This window comes from Peromyscus californicus, unplaced genomic scaffold (assembly GCF_007827085.1).
Source record: "Peromyscus californicus insignis strain IS unplaced genomic scaffold, ASM782708v3 Scaffold_19__1_contigs__length_69161282, whole genome shotgun sequence".
Lineage (NCBI taxonomy): Eukaryota > Metazoa > Chordata > Mammalia > Rodentia > Cricetidae > Peromyscus > Peromyscus californicus.
This window is the reverse complement of record NW_026294491.1, coordinates 9,331,719-9,351,004: the sequence shown is the minus strand read 5'-3', so window position 1 is coordinate 9,351,004 and position 19,286 is coordinate 9,331,719. Positions and strand designations below refer to the sequence as shown.

The 19,286-nt window shown below is 52.0% G+C and overlaps 1 protein-coding gene across 1 annotated transcript; it reads left to right on the top strand.

The window, feature by feature from the left end:
• The first annotated feature begins 2,348 nt into the window (after positions 1–2,348).
• Dnmt3l (DNA methyltransferase 3 like) lies at positions 2,349–15,862 on the top strand. Its single transcript, XM_052743875.1, has 12 exons — positions 2,349–2,469; positions 2,926–3,015; positions 3,247–3,291; positions 4,390–4,469; positions 4,545–4,657; positions 5,195–5,366; positions 6,543–6,630; positions 7,669–7,763; positions 10,166–10,241; positions 10,576–10,715; positions 12,733–12,818; positions 15,514–15,862. Exons 1-12 carry the CDS (start codon positions 2,349–2,351, stop codon positions 15,680–15,682), a joined length of 1,275 nt encoding a protein of 424 aa, XP_052599835.1. The 3' UTR covers positions 15,683–15,862.
• The last annotated feature ends 3,424 nt before the right edge of the window (positions 15,863–19,286 follow it).

The window sequence follows — 19,286 nt, the reverse complement described above, 5'->3', positions numbered from 1 at the left end:
CAAGAGCAGTAAGTACTTTTAACTGCCGAACCGTCTCTCCAGCCTTGACACAGATTTTTTAAAAATCGTGTGTGTGTGTGTGTGTGTGTGTGTGTGTGTGTGTGTGTGTGTGTATGTGTGTGTGTGTGTGTCCAGAGGTCAGAGGACAACAGTTGGTTCTCATCTGTCATATGGGGTCCATGGACTGAACTCAGAACTCAGGTCCCCAGGCTTGGCGGCAAGCACCTTTCCCCACAGAGCCATCTTGCTGGACCTTTTGTTTGTTGGTCTGTTTTTCTTTTTCAAAACTTGACTTCTAGATACACCGTGCCAGGCAAGGGCACATGTTCATGTGCACACACAAATAAGTAAAATAATTTTAGAAAGAGCAATAGGTCTGTCTTCACACAAGATGTTTCTACGTAAAATACCACAAAACACTCGAATGCAGTAATGATATTGGTGTGATGGCTTACGCCTGTCATCCCCATCACCCAGGAGGCAGAGGCAGGAAGATTGCCGGGAGATCAGCCTAGGCTACACAGGAAGTTACGGACCGCTTGGGCTACAGAGTGAGACCCAGTCTTAAAAACAAACAAGGCTGTGGGTGTGGTGGTGCATTCCTTTAATTCCAGCACCTGGGATGCAAAGGCAGGAGGATCTCTGTGAATTCCAGGCCAGCCTGGCCTATACAATGAGACCTGTCTCCAAAAAAGTGGGGGAGGGGGGATAATAAAATGAATAAAATATTTCTAACATTTACATGAGAATGTCTTAGTACCTTCAAACCAGTAAGAAAAAGACAGTGGAGAGGCCTTGCCAGCAACCTCTTTGCAGGGGCAAAAAAAAAAAAAAATCCCAAATCCCAGCAGTCAGAGACAGGCAGATCTCTGAGTTTGAGGCCAGCCTGCTGTCTCAAAAATAAAAAAACAAAACAAAACAAAACAAAGCAAGCAAAGAGACAAAACACTCAGATGTAAAAATAATGAAACAGAAGTCTGGAGAGGTTGATGGAAGCTGATTGTACAGAGCACAAAACCCTGGTCCAATCCCCGGCGCCACACCCCTGGGTGCCGCAGCCTAACTCCTAATCTCAGCAATAAAAAGGTGGAGGCAGGGAGATGAGAAAATCAAGGTGGACCTTGATTACATAGTGAATTCCAGACCAGCCTGGGATATGTGAGACTCTAACAAAAAAGAGATAAAAAGAGAAAAGTGGAAGATCAGGAAGGACCAGGGCAGAGAGATTTAACCAGTTTATTCCACAGCCTGCAGCTGCAGGTTGGCGGCCACGCTGGCTCCTCTACTGAAGATTGATCTGTGGAAATGTATTGCTTGGGCCAAATATCACAACAGACGTTTTCCCCAGGCTCATATACAGTGTTCATCAGTGTACAGTGAGTTTAGGCAGCTGTGGGGGGACATGAAGGGTCATTTGGCAAGTTGGGCAAATGTGATGTCTCAGGGCCCCCATTCCTCAGCACTGAAATGCAGACAAGGGAACTGGTTGTCCCCTATAATATGTCCATGACACAGGACTGGTCACAGTAGTGCTGGCCTGGATCCCTGGGCTGTGAGCAGCCAGGTGTCTCACTGTAAGTGACCTCCATACTGAACCTAGTCTAAGTTACCGGCCTTGCCCATCAAAGCCTGGAGTCAGCAACCATGTTCCCAGGGTCTCCCCACAGCTTTTGCCCTCCATTATAACTCCTAGCGGATTAGGCCAACCGCTGTGGTATCCTGGAAGGGACAGGTGGCCATGAATGAATTCACTCTTTAAGCCAGGTAGGAAGCCTCTACACAATCAGGAACCCTACCTCCCAGCTCCCTAACCTCAATGTGTGTGTGAGGCCTAGCACCTCCCTTCCCCCACCCCCACCTCATTTCAGCCCTGAGTCGCCCTCCTACAGTATTCCATAACCCCCTCCTCTGAACTCTTTCCCTCCCCCACCCCTACCCTGAACCCCTCTCCCACTCACAAGGTTCCCTGAGCCCCTTCAGCCCCGCCCCCATCCACCCCACCCCCACTTCTTCCCTGAATCCACCCCCCACACGTGCTGGGCTCCTTAAGCCCCGCCCCTGAGTGCCTGCCCCCACACCCTCAACCCCACCATCCCAGGCCCTTAATAGGCTCCATCCAGCACTTCGCTCTTATCCGTACCTGCCTTAAGGTCCCTTTTAACGTTCCCTTTCTCTTCCTCTCCATAATTCCCCACTAGACCCCAAGAGAACCCATCCGAGCACCTTACACCCCCCTCCCATCAACTCTCATTGCATTGCAGGGTTCTGACGACTCTGCTGACACACCTCCTGAAATCTCCAGCCACCCGCCATTCCTTCGACACAGATCCTTCTAGCAGACAACCTTCATGGGTTCCCAGGAGAATTCTTCTTCTTGCCCCAAGGCCCTTGGAACCTGGGATCTGGAGACTCTGGACAGTTCTAGCCCGGACTCTACCAGCCACCTGGAAGAGCAGTGGCCGAAACCCTGTAAGATCCTCAGGTTTCTTTCTTCCTTTCCCTCTCCCCTCCTCTTCTTCCCTTTCCTCCTCTTACTCCACAGGGTCCTTAGCAGGGACTCTGGATCTTCACTAGAAGGTGGGAATGAGTCCTAGAGGGGTCTATCAGGTACAGAAGGAGGCAGGGCCACACGGACGCTGGGGTATCCACATGTATGCTCCACCTGAAAACACACGGTGGCTGGGATTGGATGGGTGAAGGGTATCTCATAGGGCTCACTCTCTTCTACCAAGTACTTCAAAGCTGATGTTGCAGTTTTTCTTGTCCCTAATTCCCAGATGGGTGGGTGGATGTCACCATGGCTTGACTGGGCAGTCTAGTGGGTCCCTTGACCCCTGTATTGACTACAGGTAGCTGACTGTTTTTCCTGCATGTGTCTTGTGTCCCTATGTGGCCTCCCTGGGATGACGCTGTCTCCATCTCCAGCCCCGAGCCTGAATGATGAGGATAGCATGGACGTCGTACTGGAAGACTCCAGGGAGCTACGGTCCTTAACCTCACCTCCACCAGGCAGAGGTAAGGCCCCACCCAAGTAATGAACTTATCTCTTGGATGAGAACCTCAGAGTCAGGCAATGCACGGAATGTTCCTGTATCATTCAGGATGCCCCCACCCCAGACAAAGGCAGGTATTCAGTGTGTGTGTGGGGGGATTCCTTGTGTCCCAGTCACTTCAGAAGACAAGTTTACGGTGCATGTTTCAATGAGGAGCCAGAGGAAGGAGGCTACTTATTTTTTTCTCTTCCAGAGATCATCAGGTATGAAGTCACTGTGAATCGACGGAACATCGAGGGTAAGTTTGCATACTTGCTTGTGACCCAACAAAACAGGGTGTCAGTCACACTAGAAAGGCCTGCTTCAGCCTTACTTAGCCATCCCAGAAGGCGGAGAACAATCCTGGCGCCCATGGGATGTTCTCTCCCCATCTCCCACCGCAGCCCCAGATTTGTTTTAAGTACATGGTTGAAATTTTTTGTGTATCTGGGCTGGGCATGGTGGTGCACACCACTAATCCCAGCACTCAAGAGGCGGAAGCAAAAGGATCTCTGAGTCTGAGGCCAGCCTGGTCTATGGAGCGAGTTCCAGGACTACACAGAGAAACCCTGTCTTGAATCCCACTCCACCCTCACAAAAAATTGTGTGTTTACGTCATCCACGACTACAGTCCAATTTGAGACTCTGCTGAGTTTTCAGTCGAGTGTCTTCTCATCTTGCAGGAAGCCCTAGGTTCCATCAGCACCCTGTGGAATGGGTGTGGCGACACACCCTGTAACCCAACATTCAGGAGATAAAGATGGGAGAACCAGAAATTCAAGGTCACCTTTAGTGAGGTTGAAGCCAGCTTGAGATATACGTGACCTTGTCAGAAAGAGAAAGGGGGAAAAAGGAAAATGAAAATGGGTATCTGGGGGCCGGAGAAATGGCTTAGTGGTTAAGAGTACTGGCTGCTCTTCTAGAGGTCCTGAGTTCAATTCCCAGCACCCACGTGGTAGCTCACGACTATCTATAGTGGGCTCTGACGCCCTCTCCTGGCATAAAGGCATACATGCAGAAAGAGCACTCGTATACATAAAATAAATAATTTTTTTTTAATGTGTATCCATTCATAGGGACTCCAATTTCCTCAGCCAGTGATCTATTTCTCTGGATTGGCCGATATGGGAGCCCTTGGGTTTCCACGGGCATTTTAGGACCAACATGTCAGGTCTGCAAAAAGCCATCTGGGGTTTGGAGATGTCTGCCCTTCATTTGGGGCGTTTCGTTTTCCCATCAAGTCTTCCGATCTATAACCCTGACACACACTTCTTGGGTCTTCCCTGATCTCTCTCAGGGTCCTTGGGCCACTTTTGTTAAGTCTTTGCCCCTGATTTTCCCTCTGCATTCTCTCTAGACATCTGCCTCTGTTGTGGAAGTCTCCAGGTGCATACGCAGCACCCCTTATTTGAGGGGGGCATATGTGCCTCGTGTAAGGTAAGCAGGGAGGCAGTGGGACTTACTTGGCACTGGAGGGCGAGATCACACACAGCCTTTTGCTTCCCTGCTCAGGACACGTTCCTGAAGACCATCTTCCTTTATGATGAGGATGGGCACCAGAGCTACTGCTCCATCTGCTGCTCAGGGCACACCTTGTTCATCTGTGAGAGCCCCGACTGTACCAGGTGAGGCGGGCCACAACCTCCCTTTGCTCTTCCCAAAAGAACCACCCCCAATATGAGAAACAGGTGCTGAAGATCTACCTCATGTGCCATGACTGGGACTGTTCAGGACACGGGTGGCACATTCACCTTCAGTTGTTGAAACACCATCCTGAGCTCCATCCATGCTGGTCCCTGCCCTGTCCTGAACATCTCCCCCTCTTTATATCCCCGACTTCAAGGGTCCCCTTCCCAGCCAGCTGCTCCTGTATATGGTTTTTCTCATAAAAAAAACATGTGTACAGGCTTCAGAGTTGTGGGAAGGGCTTAAGGTAGTGAGGTCCGCTGTTTTGGGGACATCTACCTCACGTCTTCTGTTGTTGAGTTCCCCTTCCCAGCCTGCATCCAGCCTCACCCACCCAGCACTGAGAGCAGCACTAGCGCCTCCTCTGATGAGCCCAGAGAGAAACATACGGTCCCCTCCCGAACAAGGTGCTGGCCTGCCTTGCGGTCCTCATGGCAGTATGACTCAGGTCACCATGGTTCTCGGTTTGACTCTAGATGTTACTGTTTTGAGTGTGTGGATATCCTGGTGGGCCCCGGGACTTCAGAGCGAATCAACGCCATGGCGTGCTGGGTTTGCTTCCTGTGCCTGCCTTTCACTCGGAGCGGGCTGCTGCAGAGGCGAAAGAGGTGGCGGCACCAGCTGAAGGCCTTCCATGATCTAGAGGGGGTAAGGACCACCCAGGGCTGGATACACATACTCCATCACCGGATAAGGCTTTTGCCATAATGCCCCTTCTCGGTTGGAGAGCAGGTATCACTGCTATTTTGTTGTGAGGGTCTCAGGTAGCCCAGGTTGGCCTCCAACTCACTTTGTAGCTGAGGATGACCTTGAACTCAATGATCCTCTGCTCCTGAGTCCTGGGATTACAGGCACCACATTTACAAGGACTGAACCCAGGGCCGTAGGCTCCACATGCTCTTTACCAACTGAGTTGCATCCTTGGTCATCATTTCGTTTCTTACAAGCCTAGGGATGATTACCAGTCACAAGTAGGACAGGAGCCACCTCCACAGACATACAATAAGTCCATCACATTGGCTTGAATGCTTAGCCAACATGGCATCCCATGTGCAGCCATGGCTGCCGTCTCAAGGGTGAAGCCCAGAGGGGTCAGAACAGTCAAAGGTGCAGAAGACTGGACTTGTGTGTCTTCTCTCCCTGAAACATCTGTCAAGGTCATAAACCAGGGACCTGAAAACACAACTTGATTTGGAAGTGGGGTCTTTGTGGTGTCGCTTGGCTGAGCTTGAGATAAGAGCAGTTTGGAGGGAGGTGGTCTCTGCATGTATGTAGCGGGGGCATCCTTGTAAAAGAAGGGAGTTGTAGGACCTTGAGACATGCAGGAAAAATCTAGTGAGGAAGGCAGAGGCAGCACACAGCCAGTCAGAGCCACAGTGTGCTGAGTCCAGCTGCTGGGAGAGGCCTGGGATGGTTCTCTGAAGCCTCAGAGGCCACCAGCGCCGGTGGCACCTGGGTTTCAGGCTGCTGGGCTATGGGAATGGTTTTGTTCTCCTGGAGTCTTGGAGCCTGAGACCTACAGACCGAGCTCTCCTCTGCTAGTATCTATTACCCTCTAACTTCAGAGAAACCATACCCTGCTTCCCGATATGTGAGGGTCCAGGCAAGAGACCTAGTCCTGGGGAGTGGGTGGAGTTGGCCTCCAGGGAGGGATGGACAGTGCTGGTCCCTCCAGGGTCAGCCAGGCCTTGGCAAACGAGTCCCAGGTGGCTTTCGGTTGAGTCCTGTCTGTCCATCCGTGGAAAGACTACTTACTGTAGGAGCCACTTAACTATCCTCTAACCCTTTTTTTCTCTCTCTCTGTTTCTTCAATTTCTTTTCCAGGCAAGCCCTCTGGAGATGTACAAGCCAGTGTCTGCTTGGAAGAGACAGCCGGTGCGGGTACTGAGCCTCTTCGGGAATATTGAGAAAGGTGAGTGTCCTCTCGTCAAGTGACTCTCCAGAAGTGCGTGCGTACATGTGGGAGGGTCGGGCGCGCGGGGGGCCGGGGGGGGGGGAGCTCAGAGTGTTCTGGGGTCCTCTACCTGGCTGTTAGGCTACCCCTGGGCATCTGAGATGTGGAGCAGGGATTGAGAATAGAATGCCCGTCCAACTTCTTCCTCAGACTCCTTGAGCTGAGAGAACTGAGTATCCCAAAAAGGTATCCAAAGAAATCCCCCAACTGTGTGCCCAAGCGGGAGGGAAGGTGAAAAGGACCAGAGAGCTGGAACCCAGACGAGGACCCAGTTCCCCAACAGGAGGAGGCAGGAATAGGGAAGGGGCAAGCCTGCCAGGGTGGATGGGAACTACTGTTGATGCCGAGGCTGGGTTCTGGCAGCCCTGGCCCAATCATGCACTGGCTCCCCCAGCCTCCACACCTTCCTGTCTCCTCTTTCTGTACCTGAATCTCCCAACCTGACTATTCTTCTCCCTGAGTCCTGTCCCTTGGACTGCTCTGACCTTCATGTGCCTAGCAAGCTCAGAGCCCTAAAGGTACTCTGTTTTCTGGCTAAATCATATCCCACTCAGGATACCAGGAGAGTGTCCAAGTGACCCCACAGTGTGTCACAAGGGCTCCATGTGGTAGTTATAATTATATCACTATACCTTAAGGACGCCCAGCAAGGGCTCAACTTACCCAAGCTCTAATTCTCGGGGTCTGAAGGAAATGCACCTACTCTGTATGTCACCTCTTTGATTCAAGAAGGACACCATTATGGATGTCACAGCCCACTGATTGCCTGAGCCAGCAAGTGAGAGCATGGTTCAGAAATGCAGAGTTTTGCAACAAATTTCTTGACTTTCATAAATCAACATGCAGGACGTTTGCCCTGGGCTCTTGATACTGGAAAAGATCAAGCTGCTGCTCCATGACAGAAAAGTTGCACTGTCATGGATCCATCCCCCACTCTGCGGGGGACAGAGCCCATGTCTGCTCTCTGTCCATCTTGTCTGTCTGTCCTCCCTCCAGAGCTAGAGAGTTTGGGCTTTCTGGAAAGAGGCTCTGGTTCTGAAGGAGGAAGGCTGAAGTACGTGGAAGATGTCACGAATGTTGTGAGGAGAGATGTAAGTTGGGGGGTGGGGTGGGGCGGGGCTGCCAAGGCCAGGTGTGCAAGTGGCCTTATGGGGCCTGGGGGGGGGGAGGAGCAAGAAGGAGAGAGGGGGGAATAGGAGGGAGAGAGAGAGGGGCGAGGGAGGGAGGGAGGGAGGGAGGGAGGGAGGGAGGGAGGGACAGGAAGGAGCATGCAGGGTGCGAAGTCCTGCTTGGACCAGCATGGGGTTCTGGTACGGGGTTCTGGTACGGGGTTCTGGTACGGGGTTCTGGTACGGGGTTCTGGTACGGGGTTCTGGTACGGGGTCCTGGTACGGGGTTCTGGTACGGGGTTCTGGTACGGGGTTCTGGCACGGGGTTCTTCTGGTACGGGGTTCTGGTACGGGGTTCTGGTACGGGGTTCTGGTACGGGGTTCTGGCACGGGGTTCTGGTACGGGGTTCTGGCACGGGGTTCTGGCACGGGGTTCTGGTACGGGGTTCTGGTACGGGGTTCTTCTGGTACGGGGTTCTGGTACGGGGTTCTGGTACGGGGTTCTGGTACGGGGTTCTGGTACGGGGTTCTGGCACGGGGTCCTGGCACGGGGTCCTGGCACGGGGTCCTGGTACGGGGTCCTGGTACGGGGTTCTGGCACGGGGTCCTGGTACGGGGTCCTGGCACGGGGTTCTGGTACGGGGTTCTGGCACGGGGTTCTGGCACGGGGTTCTGGTACGGGGTTCTGGTACGGGGTCCTGGCACGGGGTCCTGGTACGGGGTCCTGGTACGGGGTTCTGGCACGGGGTCCTGGTACGGGGTCCTGGCACGGGGTTCTGGTACGGGGTTCTGGTACGGGGTTCTGGCACGGGGTTCTGGTACGGGGTTCTGGCGGGCGCCAGCTCCAGTGCGGTCACCACTGTTGTGCCTCACAGAGGGAGGTGGGAGTGGAATGCTTTTCTGACCTCTGTTTGGCCCTCGGCCCTGATCAGGGCAAGCAGCCAGAGGTCTTGAAAGCCACATGGCTAGTCTCTGCTTCCTACGATGGGGGATATGCATGGGTAGAGAGGCTCAGCCCTACCCCACCCTCCCATTGTTACAAGTCTGGAGCTGAGCAGACCCCAGCTGTCTGAAAACATCTTCCAAATGCAAATCTGGTGTTGTCTTGTCCCTGTGTGGGACCCTCTTCCGCTCCTCCTGAGGGCACTGGACGGGGGGAGGGGGCAAGTTGCATTTGGACCTCCTTCATGTAGACAGTTGGGGTGTTGGTCTTTAACCCAGAACCCTGATCACTCTCTCTGGCCAGATCCCAACCAGTCATTGCCCCTGGAGGATCCCAGGTAGAGAAGTTGGGGATATAGAGAACAAGAAGAGCCAAGAAGTTGGGGCCTAATTTAGAAGTCAGGCAACTACTGAGAGAAATTCCAAGAAAGTGGGGGCCTATTCTAGATTGGGGAAATCATGCTTGGATATCTTAGGAACTCTTTTTTTTCTTTTTTCTTTTCTTTTTTCTTTTTAAAGATTTATTATGTTTACAGTGTTCTGTCTGCATGTATGCCTGTACTCCAAAAGAGGGCATCAGGTCTCATTATAGATGGTTGTGAGCCACCGTGTGGTTGCTGGGAATTGAACTCGGGGCCTCTGGAGGAGCAGCCAGTGCTCCTAACCTCTGAGCCATCTCTCTAGCCCCTAAATAATTCTTCTGTTTTTGGTTTTTCAAGACAGGATTTCTCTGCAGGTATGGCTGTCCTGGAACTTGCTCTGCACACCAGGCTGGCCTTGAACTCAGAGAGACCCGCCTGCCTCTCCCTCCCGAGGGCTGGGATTAAAGGGGTGCACCCCTGCCAGGCAGAACTTTTTTTTAAAAGAATACCCAGGGCTCGAGAGGCAGTTGATGAAGCAGGGGTTCTCTGGGCTCTGGAGAGGGACCTTGGGCCACTTGGGTAAATGGAAGGATCCTTATTGGTCTGCACTTGAGGCAGAGTTGGGGCTGACTGTTTCATTTTCTTCCTAACTGACCAGCTAGTGACCCCATCTGCTTATTAAGTGGGAATTGTTTATGGCGTCCCCCTGCTGCCTGCTGCTCCCAGTTACTGACCCCAGCACAATCCGCAGTTTCCCAGAAGGATACGGAATCCCACAGGCTGAATGAGCATGTGTTCTCCCTCCAGGACTGGCCCCCCCTTTTAAAGGCAACAGTTATCTGAGGAAGAATCTCAGATATGGAATGTTCTCAGGCTACCACTGTTTGGGCTTCTCCTGAGAGCCATTGGTGTCTGGGTATCTCTGCCTAAGTGGGCCCCAAGGCTTAGTTAGGAGGTCTGTTTGGGTCACCCACAAGGTACATCATTGGGGAGATGAGTGGGGTGCAGAGGCCACCGGTGGGAGAGCACTTAGCTTTGAGCCATCCTTATCCCATAAATAGCCATGTGTGTGTTCCTTAGGTGGAGAGATGGGGCCCCTTTGACCTCGTGTATGGCTCAACACAGCCTCTAGGTTGCTCTTGTGACCGCTGCCCTGGTAAGTTTCAAGAAATGGGCTGTTTTCACCTGAGAATCTTGTCTTCAACCCTGTCACCTCTACCCTGTCCTCTCTTATGTCTCCGCATCACCTCATGCCCCCTCAGCCTTCAGACAGGGCAGAAATCACACACTCTGCATTTTAAAACTAGCTTCCCTGGGCTATAACTGACAGGTGAACTTACACATGCTCAGTGTGCTGATGGGTGAGTTCTAGACTAAATGGACACTTGTGTTCCCATCTCCACAATGGGAGAGCAGAGGTGCTCAGCATCTGCAAAGGTGTGGTCCTGGCCCTCGCCATCTGAACTGGCCCTCCCCCTGGTTCATGACAGGCTGGTACATGTTCCAATTCCACCGGATCCTGCAGTATGCGCGCCCACACCCAGGGAGTCAGCGGCCTTTCTTCTGGCTGTTTGTGGACAGTCTGCTGCTGACTGAGGATGACCAAGTCACCACAACCCGCTTCCTCCAGGTGAGTGTACCTGGCGGTAGGAGCTTAGCCTGTATCCAGCTCTGGGACTCTCACTCCTGAGGCCTCTGCTGCCCTCGTGTGTGCGGGGGCCACAAGGACATTGGGCACCTGTGACACAGACTGCAAATTTTCAGGACACTGGCCCCTACAGGGACAGCCTTGCAGTGCAACCCCCCTCCTCCTACACTACTTCTGTGCATGCAAGTCACAGCCACCCAGATCCATGTCCCCTCCTCCCCTCCCCTTTCAGCCCGCACACATGAACACATCCACTCCCACCCACCACACATTCCGCATGACATGCATGCCCACTCCATGCACGCCCACGAGTTTGTGTGCGCTCATTCTGGACAGCCTGTTCGCTCCTTTTTACCTGAACTCTCACCATCAGTGTGGGCACCCCGTGGGGCCCAGGGCTCAGTTCCCTTCAGAGCCGATTTGGGCCTGTGTGTCGGGGATAGCTGTGGAGGGTGAGGAATGACTGACTGACGTCTTGAATATAGGAGATGAGAGACAGTGAGGAAGGAAGAAGCATGTTGTGTCCTCACCTCCCAGGAGGAGACACAATGGCAGGTTGGGGAACTTGGCCTACTGCGGGAGTAGAGAGGGTGGGGGTCCATAGGCACCAGACAATTTCCCTGGGTACTCAGACAGAAAAATCAGTCAGGAATGAGAAGCTCTGCTTGTCAAGTGCTGGGATTAAAGGTGCAGCATCCTGTGTTCTTTTTAACATTTGAGATGGCCAGATCTCCTCTCCCCACCCCCACCTCCCCGCATCCATTAATGGGCTATAGCATATGGTTAGAGCTGCTGGGAATGAACTATCCTTGCATTCCTAGGAAAGTCCACTTGACCGCAGTACGTTCTTTTAGCCCGTGGCTGAAGCCTGCGGAAAGTGTTTTATAGGTAGGACTTTTTGAGTCGACAAGTGCAAGAGGAGGTTGGTCTGTGGTTTTCTCTTTTGTGGGATCCTTGTCAGGTTTTTGTTTCTGTGTTGAATCTGGTTCATAGAAATATTTTACGTGGTGAAAGAATTCTATGAAATTGTATTGCTCGGTACAGCTTTAAAAAACAAACAAAAAATTGTGAGCTGGGCGCAATGGCACATGCTTTTGCTTTTAATCCTATCAGAAGAGGAGGATCTCTGAATCTGAGGCCTGTCTGGTCTATATAGTAAGTGCCAGGCCAGCCTGGTGAGTGAGACTCTGTCTTCACTGCCATCCACTCCTGCCTCCCTGAAAAGAAAAAAAAAAAAGGAGGAGGAGGAGGAGGAGGAGGAGGAGGAGGAGGAGGAGAAGAAGAAGAAGAAGAAGAAGAAGAAGAAGAAGAAGAAGAAGAAGAAGAAGAAGAAGAAGAAGAAGAAGGAAAGAAAAATCTATGGAAGCCCATCGATGAAGATTTTATTTTTATTATTTATTTTTGTTGTTGTTGTTGTTTTGAGACCAGGTTTCTCTGTGTAACTTTGGAGCCTGTCCTGGAACTCATTTTGTAGACCAGGCTGGACTCGAACTCACAGAGATTCGCCTGGCTCTGCCTCCCGAGTGCTGGGATTAAAGGCGTGCCCCACCACTGCCTGGCTTTTTTTTGCTTTTTTTTTTTTTTTGAGACAGGGTTTCTCTGTGTAGCGCTGGCTGTTCTAGAACTCACTCTATAGATCAGGCTGGCCTTGAACTCAGAGATCCACCTGCCTCTGCCTCCCAAGAGTTGAGATTAAAGGCATGTGCCACCACTGCCTAGAGATTTTCTGTCTTTTCAGAGGTCAGCATTTTGGAAAGTTACCTTATCCTAGAATATTACCCATTTCAGTGAAGCAACAGAAAGTAATTTTATAGAGCTGATCAAGGCGGTCTCCAGGCTTTAGTTGTCTGTAGTCTTGTAAGGAAAATCGAGTGCCCTGTGAGCAGTGCCACTGAGGAGGAGGCATGGCCAGCCTAGATGGTCTGTTGACTATGGGTTTCCCACGGGGAGGAGACTGCATTTGTGTCACGCTGACCGAGAGCCCCCTCTTCTCCCACAGATGGAGCCTGTGACCCTCCAGAATATCCGCGGCAGAGTCCTCCAGAATGCTGTGCGGGTGTGGAGCAACATCCCGGGATTGAAGAGGTACCTCTCAGGGTGGGGGGACGCTAAAGACTCAGAGGCAGAGGAAACCATACATTCTGGTAGAGCCAGGCCTACACAGTTCCACGCTCCACCCGGCTGTGTCTGAGCAACCTCTTGTCCACCACAACCCTGGACACAATGTGGCTCAGCATGTCCCTGTGCACTGAGGGGACTCTCCCTTACCTCCAGGACTCCCTTACAGTCCTGCTTCAGGACTGAACAAGAGTTCCCTCACCCTCAGGGGGAAGTCCAGACTCCTAGCCATGGGCCTCAGGACACATTCTCAAACTGTGCAGGCCAGTTACCCCCACCCAGCTTTCTGAAGCTCCTGCCCTGCACACACTCATGCTCACACCCACACACTCATTCATATATACTGACGCAACTCCCTAGTGCATTCAGACACCCACACACAGACACCCACTTGCTCACAGACCTGTGTGTAGATTGAGCCAGTTTGTGTCTTCTGAGACTGCTAAGTCGTGTCCTTTCCTGCCCTATAGTGAGTTTCTGGAAACTTCCCACCCACCTCTCCATCCCAGCATTCTCCTGGCTCCTAGTCACTATGCCAGTCAGGTATCACCAGGTTCCCTCACCTGGATACTTTCAGGACTTGGGTTGAGGTAGAGCTGAGGAGACAATACGCTCCCAAACATTCTTTTTTTTTTTTTTTTTTTTTTTTTTTTTTTTGGTTTTTCGAGACAGGGTTTCTCTGTGCAGCTTTGCGCCTTTCCTGGAACTCACTTGGTAGTCCAGGCTGGCCTCGAACTCACAGAGATCCGCCTGGCTCTGCCTCCCGAGTGCTGGGATTAAAGGCGTGCGCCACCACCGCCCGGCTCAAACATTCTTTTTGGATGCTTCTAAGTAAGGTACGGTCTCCTGCCTGCCGTCCCTTCCCAATAGATACTGTGGAACAGGGCAGGAGAGGGACAGTGAATGAGCTAGACAATGGGCAAAAGGAGCCAGGCTCTACTGCTAGCTATGAGCCTGTCACACACAGGCATGTCACACATCAGGTATATCACACACAGGCCTTCTATTCCCGAACAACAAACATGCTTTAGAAGTAATCACAGGCTGGGCAGTGGTGGCGCACGTCTTTAATCCCAGCACTCGGGAGGCAGAGACAGGCAGATCTCTGTGAGTTCGAGGCCAGCCTGGTCTACAGAGCGAGATCCAGGAAAGGCGCAAAGCTACACAGAGAAACCCTGTCTCAAAAAAACCAAAAAAGAAAAAAAAAAAAAGTAATCAGAGATGGTCCTGCCAATCCTAGTACATGTGACTTGCAAGAGAGGCACCTGGCCCCCTGTGGGGTCCTGCCAGGTTTGGGGCATGGAGGGACAGCTTCTTTCTTCCTGGGCCCCAGTCCCACCTCTTTTCTGATTGAGGTACCTCCTTTCTGATTTAGGGCCCCCAAAGGAAGTTGAGGGCTAGGTGCACCTGCACCTAATACCTAGGGTCACTTGGCTCCTGGAGGAAACAGGATGGCTTCACAGTGGGGTAAAAGACTCCTGCCCACTGGAGTAGGAATTATCTTGCTAAGTTCATGGACAGCTTGTGTATTGGCTGCCTCCACATTACCACTGTCCACAGGAAGACAGGGTAGGATGGAGGGAAAGTAGAGGACATGTTTACTGCCATGCTCTTCATTGCTTCTGTCTGCCCCAGAAAGATGGAGATGGTCCTTAACTATACCGGGGGCTGGGCACACAGAAAGGGGGTGCTAGGTGTCATATACTAGGGGGACTCCGGGATGAAGCTCACATGCTCTAGGAGCCCCTGGGGCATGGGCTTCCCCATGTGTAAGCTGGGTTCGTCTTGTCAGGCCTCCTGGGAACAATGCCTGTGCATCCTTGAAGGGTCTCATTGCTCTGTGTGGGTCACTGCCTGGGATGGCTCACATCCACTCCTGGCAGCTTCTAGGCTCCCACTTCACACCAAAAAGGGGCTATGCAGGGCTGAATCAAAGGTCAAAGGTCTCAGCTGGGGTGTAGTGGGAAGTAGGACACATGCTTTTTTTTTTTTTTTTTTTTTTGGTTTTTCAAGATAGGATTTCTCTATGTAACAGCCCTGGCTGTCCTGGAACTCATTCTGTAGACCAGGCTGGCTTTGAACTCACAGAAATCCACCTGCCTCGGCCTCCCAAGTGCTGGGATTAAAGGCGTGCGCCACCACCGCCCAGCTCATGCCTTTGCTTTTAATCCCAGCAGAAGCAGGTGGATTTCACTGGTCTACATAGTAAGTTCCCAGACATCCAGGGCCACATAGTGAGATACTGTCTTGAAAGGGAGATATTAGAGGTTTGGTCTTTGGGAACCCTGCCTGTTCCCAATTCATCCATTCACTTCCTCCTCTGCTTTAAGATGTGGAGACACTGGTAGGTCCTCTTGAGGGCACTCACCCTAGAGACCACAGGCAACCTTCACCTTGTGGGGATCTTGTTTCCCCACCCCACCCCACCCTCAGCCCAGTGCCGAATTTCTTTTTTTTTTTTTTTTTTTTTTTTGGTTTTTTGAGACAGGATTTCTCTGTGTAGCTTGCACCTTTCCTGGATCTCGCTCTGTAGACCAGGCTGGCCTCGAACTCAAAAGATCCACCTGCCTCTGCCTCCCGAGTGCTGGGATTAAAGGCGTGCGCCACCACCGCCCGGCTCTATCAGTGCCACATTTCTAACAGGTGACTCTTTCCTTGGTAGCAAACACTTGGCCCTGACACCAAAGGAGCAACAGTCCTTGGAAGGCCAAGTCAGAACCAGAGCCAAGATGGCCGCCCAGAAAGATGACCCCCTGGTGAAGAACTGCCTTCTCCCCCTGAGAGAGTATTTCAAGTATTTTTCTCAGAACCCACTTCCTCTTTACAAATGAATCATGATACAATGAAAGAAGAGGTTTTCCTAGAACCACAGCAGCCTTCCTCCCAGGGTTTTTTTTTTTCTCTGCTTGCTTGCCTGTTTCTCCTGTTCGGTTCCCAAGATGCCTCCCGTGCGGTCCACTGTGGGGGTGGGAGGCGCCCACTTCTGTGGACAAGATCCTGGTGGGATAGTCCGCCACGTATCTCCAAAAGTGTGTGTGTGTGTACCTGTTGTGAAGTTTCTCAAATATAGGCTTGTTACCGGTGGAGTTTTGGTGTGGTGTGTGAGAGTGAGGCCTTTATTCTGTCACAGAATAAATGTCACAGTGGTAAGACAATGCGTGCCTGATGTCCTGCCGTGGTCACACAGCACCTTCATCACCTGCTATTTCCTTTGATGGCTGAAATCGCTCACCCTCTTGTTGCTACCCAAAGTGACCCAAACCATCCCTAAAGCTCACACCTAGTGAGCCGACCATTCGATTTCTGGGTCCTCTTAACACAGTGGGAACTTGCAGAAGTGGGTTCCCAACAGCTCTTGGCTGTTGGTGTTCCGATGAGGCTGAATCCAGTGGGAAATGTGGACTGGCCAGTTTTTGAAATGTGTGGTGAATCCTGATTGGCTGGAACCATTCCCCCACATACCCCGGATGTAGACTTCAGACGCTGAAGAGACTCAAACTGCCTGAGCACTGCAGCTGGGGCTCAGGGCCCACCGGGTCCGTACTGGCACTGTCCTTGCTCTGGGCAGTGCCCTGTGAAAGGAAACAGTGTTGGACGCTGAAGTAGGAGAGGAACTGTCTTGGGTCAGTAGATAGGACATCTCCACGTCTCGGGCAATTCTGGGGCCAGTAAGGTGGTTCGGTTCAGGGGGTACAGATGCTTGCTCCCAAGCCTAATGACATGAGTTCGAGTCTCAAGACCCCACTCCCGTAAGTCATCTTCTGTGGCCTGTGTTTATGTGAGCACAGGTTACAGGAATTCCTGCTTAGGCCAGGGGTCTACCCACCCAGGTCACCTGATCAGGCAGTAGAAGCAGAAAGTATAAATCCATGACCACCACCAACCAGATAAATGTGGCAAGAGCCATTCCCACCCAAGCTTACAATACCATGGATCTCCATAAATTCATGCTGTCTATTTATTGATTGATTGATTTTTCGAGACAGGGTTTCTCTGTGTAACAGTCCTAGCTGTCCTGGAACTTGCTCTGTAGATCAGGCTGTCCTCAAACTCACAGAGATCTGCCTGGCTCTGCCTCCCAAGTGCTGGGATTAAAGGCATTAAAAAAAAAAAAAAAAAAAAAGCGAGGTGGCCGGGCAGTGGTGAACCATCTCTGTAGCTCCCAGAGCTGTTGTGTGTGTGTGAGAGAGTGTGAGAGAGACATAGAGAGTTGATTAGCTGTAGCTAATTGCCCCTAGGAAGTGGACAGATCCTAAGAGAAGAGTGACTTCCTCCAGCCAGGAATCACTCTCAGTATCCACAAATGTCTGTGATGTTAAAGGCAGTCATTGTCGTGGCCTCCAGGGATGTGGTAAGGCCAAGCTGCCCTGCTAGAAGGTTCACTGGTCTCTGAGTACCCAGCAGACACTTGAGGCTACACACTTTCCACATTTTCTTTCATCATACTTGGAAACCTAAAGAGCAGGAGTATATGATGTCTACTGGATCTCACATCCAACCACCAGCCTTCCCACATCTGCTTGCCAGGAACAGACACCTCTAAAGGCAAAGCCAAAACTATGCCCCAGCCACAGTCTCCCAGCTCTATGTTTGCCTTAAAATAATGTGTGTGAGCAGGGTATGGTGGTGTATGCCTGTAATCCCAGCACTGGGAGGCAGAGGCAGGAGGATTGAGAACTGGGGGCCAGCCTGGAGTGATCCTTTCTCAAAACCAAGTCAAAGCAGAAGGCTATCTGCATGCGACCCATGTAGTGTCACACCAACTCAGGATTGACTACTCAGTATCTTACAGCAGCGGTTCTCAACCTTGCTAATGCTGCGACCCTTTAATACAGTTCCTCATGTTGTGAATTATATGCGTTGCTACTTCATAAATGTAACTTTGCTCCTACTATGGATCATAATGTAAGTATCTGCGTTTTCAGATGGTCTTAGGTGATCCCTGTGAAAGGATCATTTGACCCTCAAGTTGGTCATGACCCCCAGCTTGAGGACCTCTGCCGTACAGGCTCACAGTATCCCTGTTTCGCCAGCACTAAGTAATTTACTTGATGGTGCACCAGGAAGCAAAGGTGGGATTTGAGCCCAGCCACACACTTGCCACTGTCTCCTGCCTTGGCGTCCCCTTCTCCCGGGGGCTCCTCCTCTGCCCAGCTCTGCCTAGTGTCCACTTCTGAGGTTCAGTTCACTTCCTTGCTCTGCTAAGATCCCTCTGCCTAAAGAACCGCATTTGGCTTTCTGAGATCCCAGATGTGGAGGGGGGCGGGGCACCCATTTCTGAAGAGCTCCAGTCCCTGCCACTTTGCTAGCCATCATGTGATCCAATTTTGCCACAAAAGCCCCTCCAACCATAGCTTCCCACTGTCTGCCAGGAAGAACTGCTGGGTATGGGGTTGAGGGTTGGTCATCCGGGTGGACACAGGACAAAGAGTGGCCTAAGTGTCAGCCAGAGGGGGTGCTGTTCGGGTCCCTGGGCACCAGTGATGGGCCCAGAGGTTGACGTCAAGTCAGACCTATTCAATCAGAGAGTCTTGAGATTAGCGGCAGGGCTGTGCTTCTGGAGTGGAACTGGGGAGCCTCTGGCCAGGGGAGCTGGAACACAGGGCATGGTGCCACCCCTCAGCAGTACCCATCCTCTTCATCTGCCCAGTGATGCCAGGGCAACTCCTCAACACAGTCTTCTGCTGAAGCCTCCCTCAGCTGCTGCCAACCTAGTGTGGGGAGATGGGGACACAACTCAGGCCACCAACCCAAGGTGGTACCCAGCAAGACTCCTGGATTATCTCTCCCAGAGCCCAGTGGTCAAGTTCCGATACTTCTGTTTCTCCTAGCACAAATAGAAGGCAGCCCCTCCCTTCAGGAGGGCCTCCAAACCTCCCTCCCAGGCTGCTTCCCTCAGCAGTTCTGGTACCACCTCCCTTTCGCCTCTTCTGTTCCCTGGAGCTTGCCTCAGCCTGCCTGCTCCCTGATGGTGACTGCCAAGAGCCAAAGATTCAGTCTCTTTTCCTTCTCTCTGGTTTTTCAAGACTGGGTTTCTCTGTGTAGCCCAGGTTGTCCTGGGACTCACTCTGTAGACCAGGGTGGACTCAAGAGAGATCTGCCTGCCTCTGCCTTCTGTGTACTGGGATTAAAGGTGTGTGCCCTTGCCGCCGCCACCAACCAGCCGTGATCTGTGGTGCTCCCTCAGGACTCTAACAGTGTTCACTAAAGCTCTGCTGACCTTATGACATCCTTCCAAGAGGCATGGAGTCCAGGAAGTATGCCTCCTGTACCTTAGAGCTTGGGTCAGATGGCTTGTTGCTCCTTCCTGATCAGTAGCTGGCGAGATAAAACGGTGACAGTGCACATCCCTCCTGCCTGGTGAGGAACACATCTGCAGACCTCAAGTGGTAAGCAGTGTGTGTGTGTGTGTGTGTGTGTGTTTTGAGGGTAAGG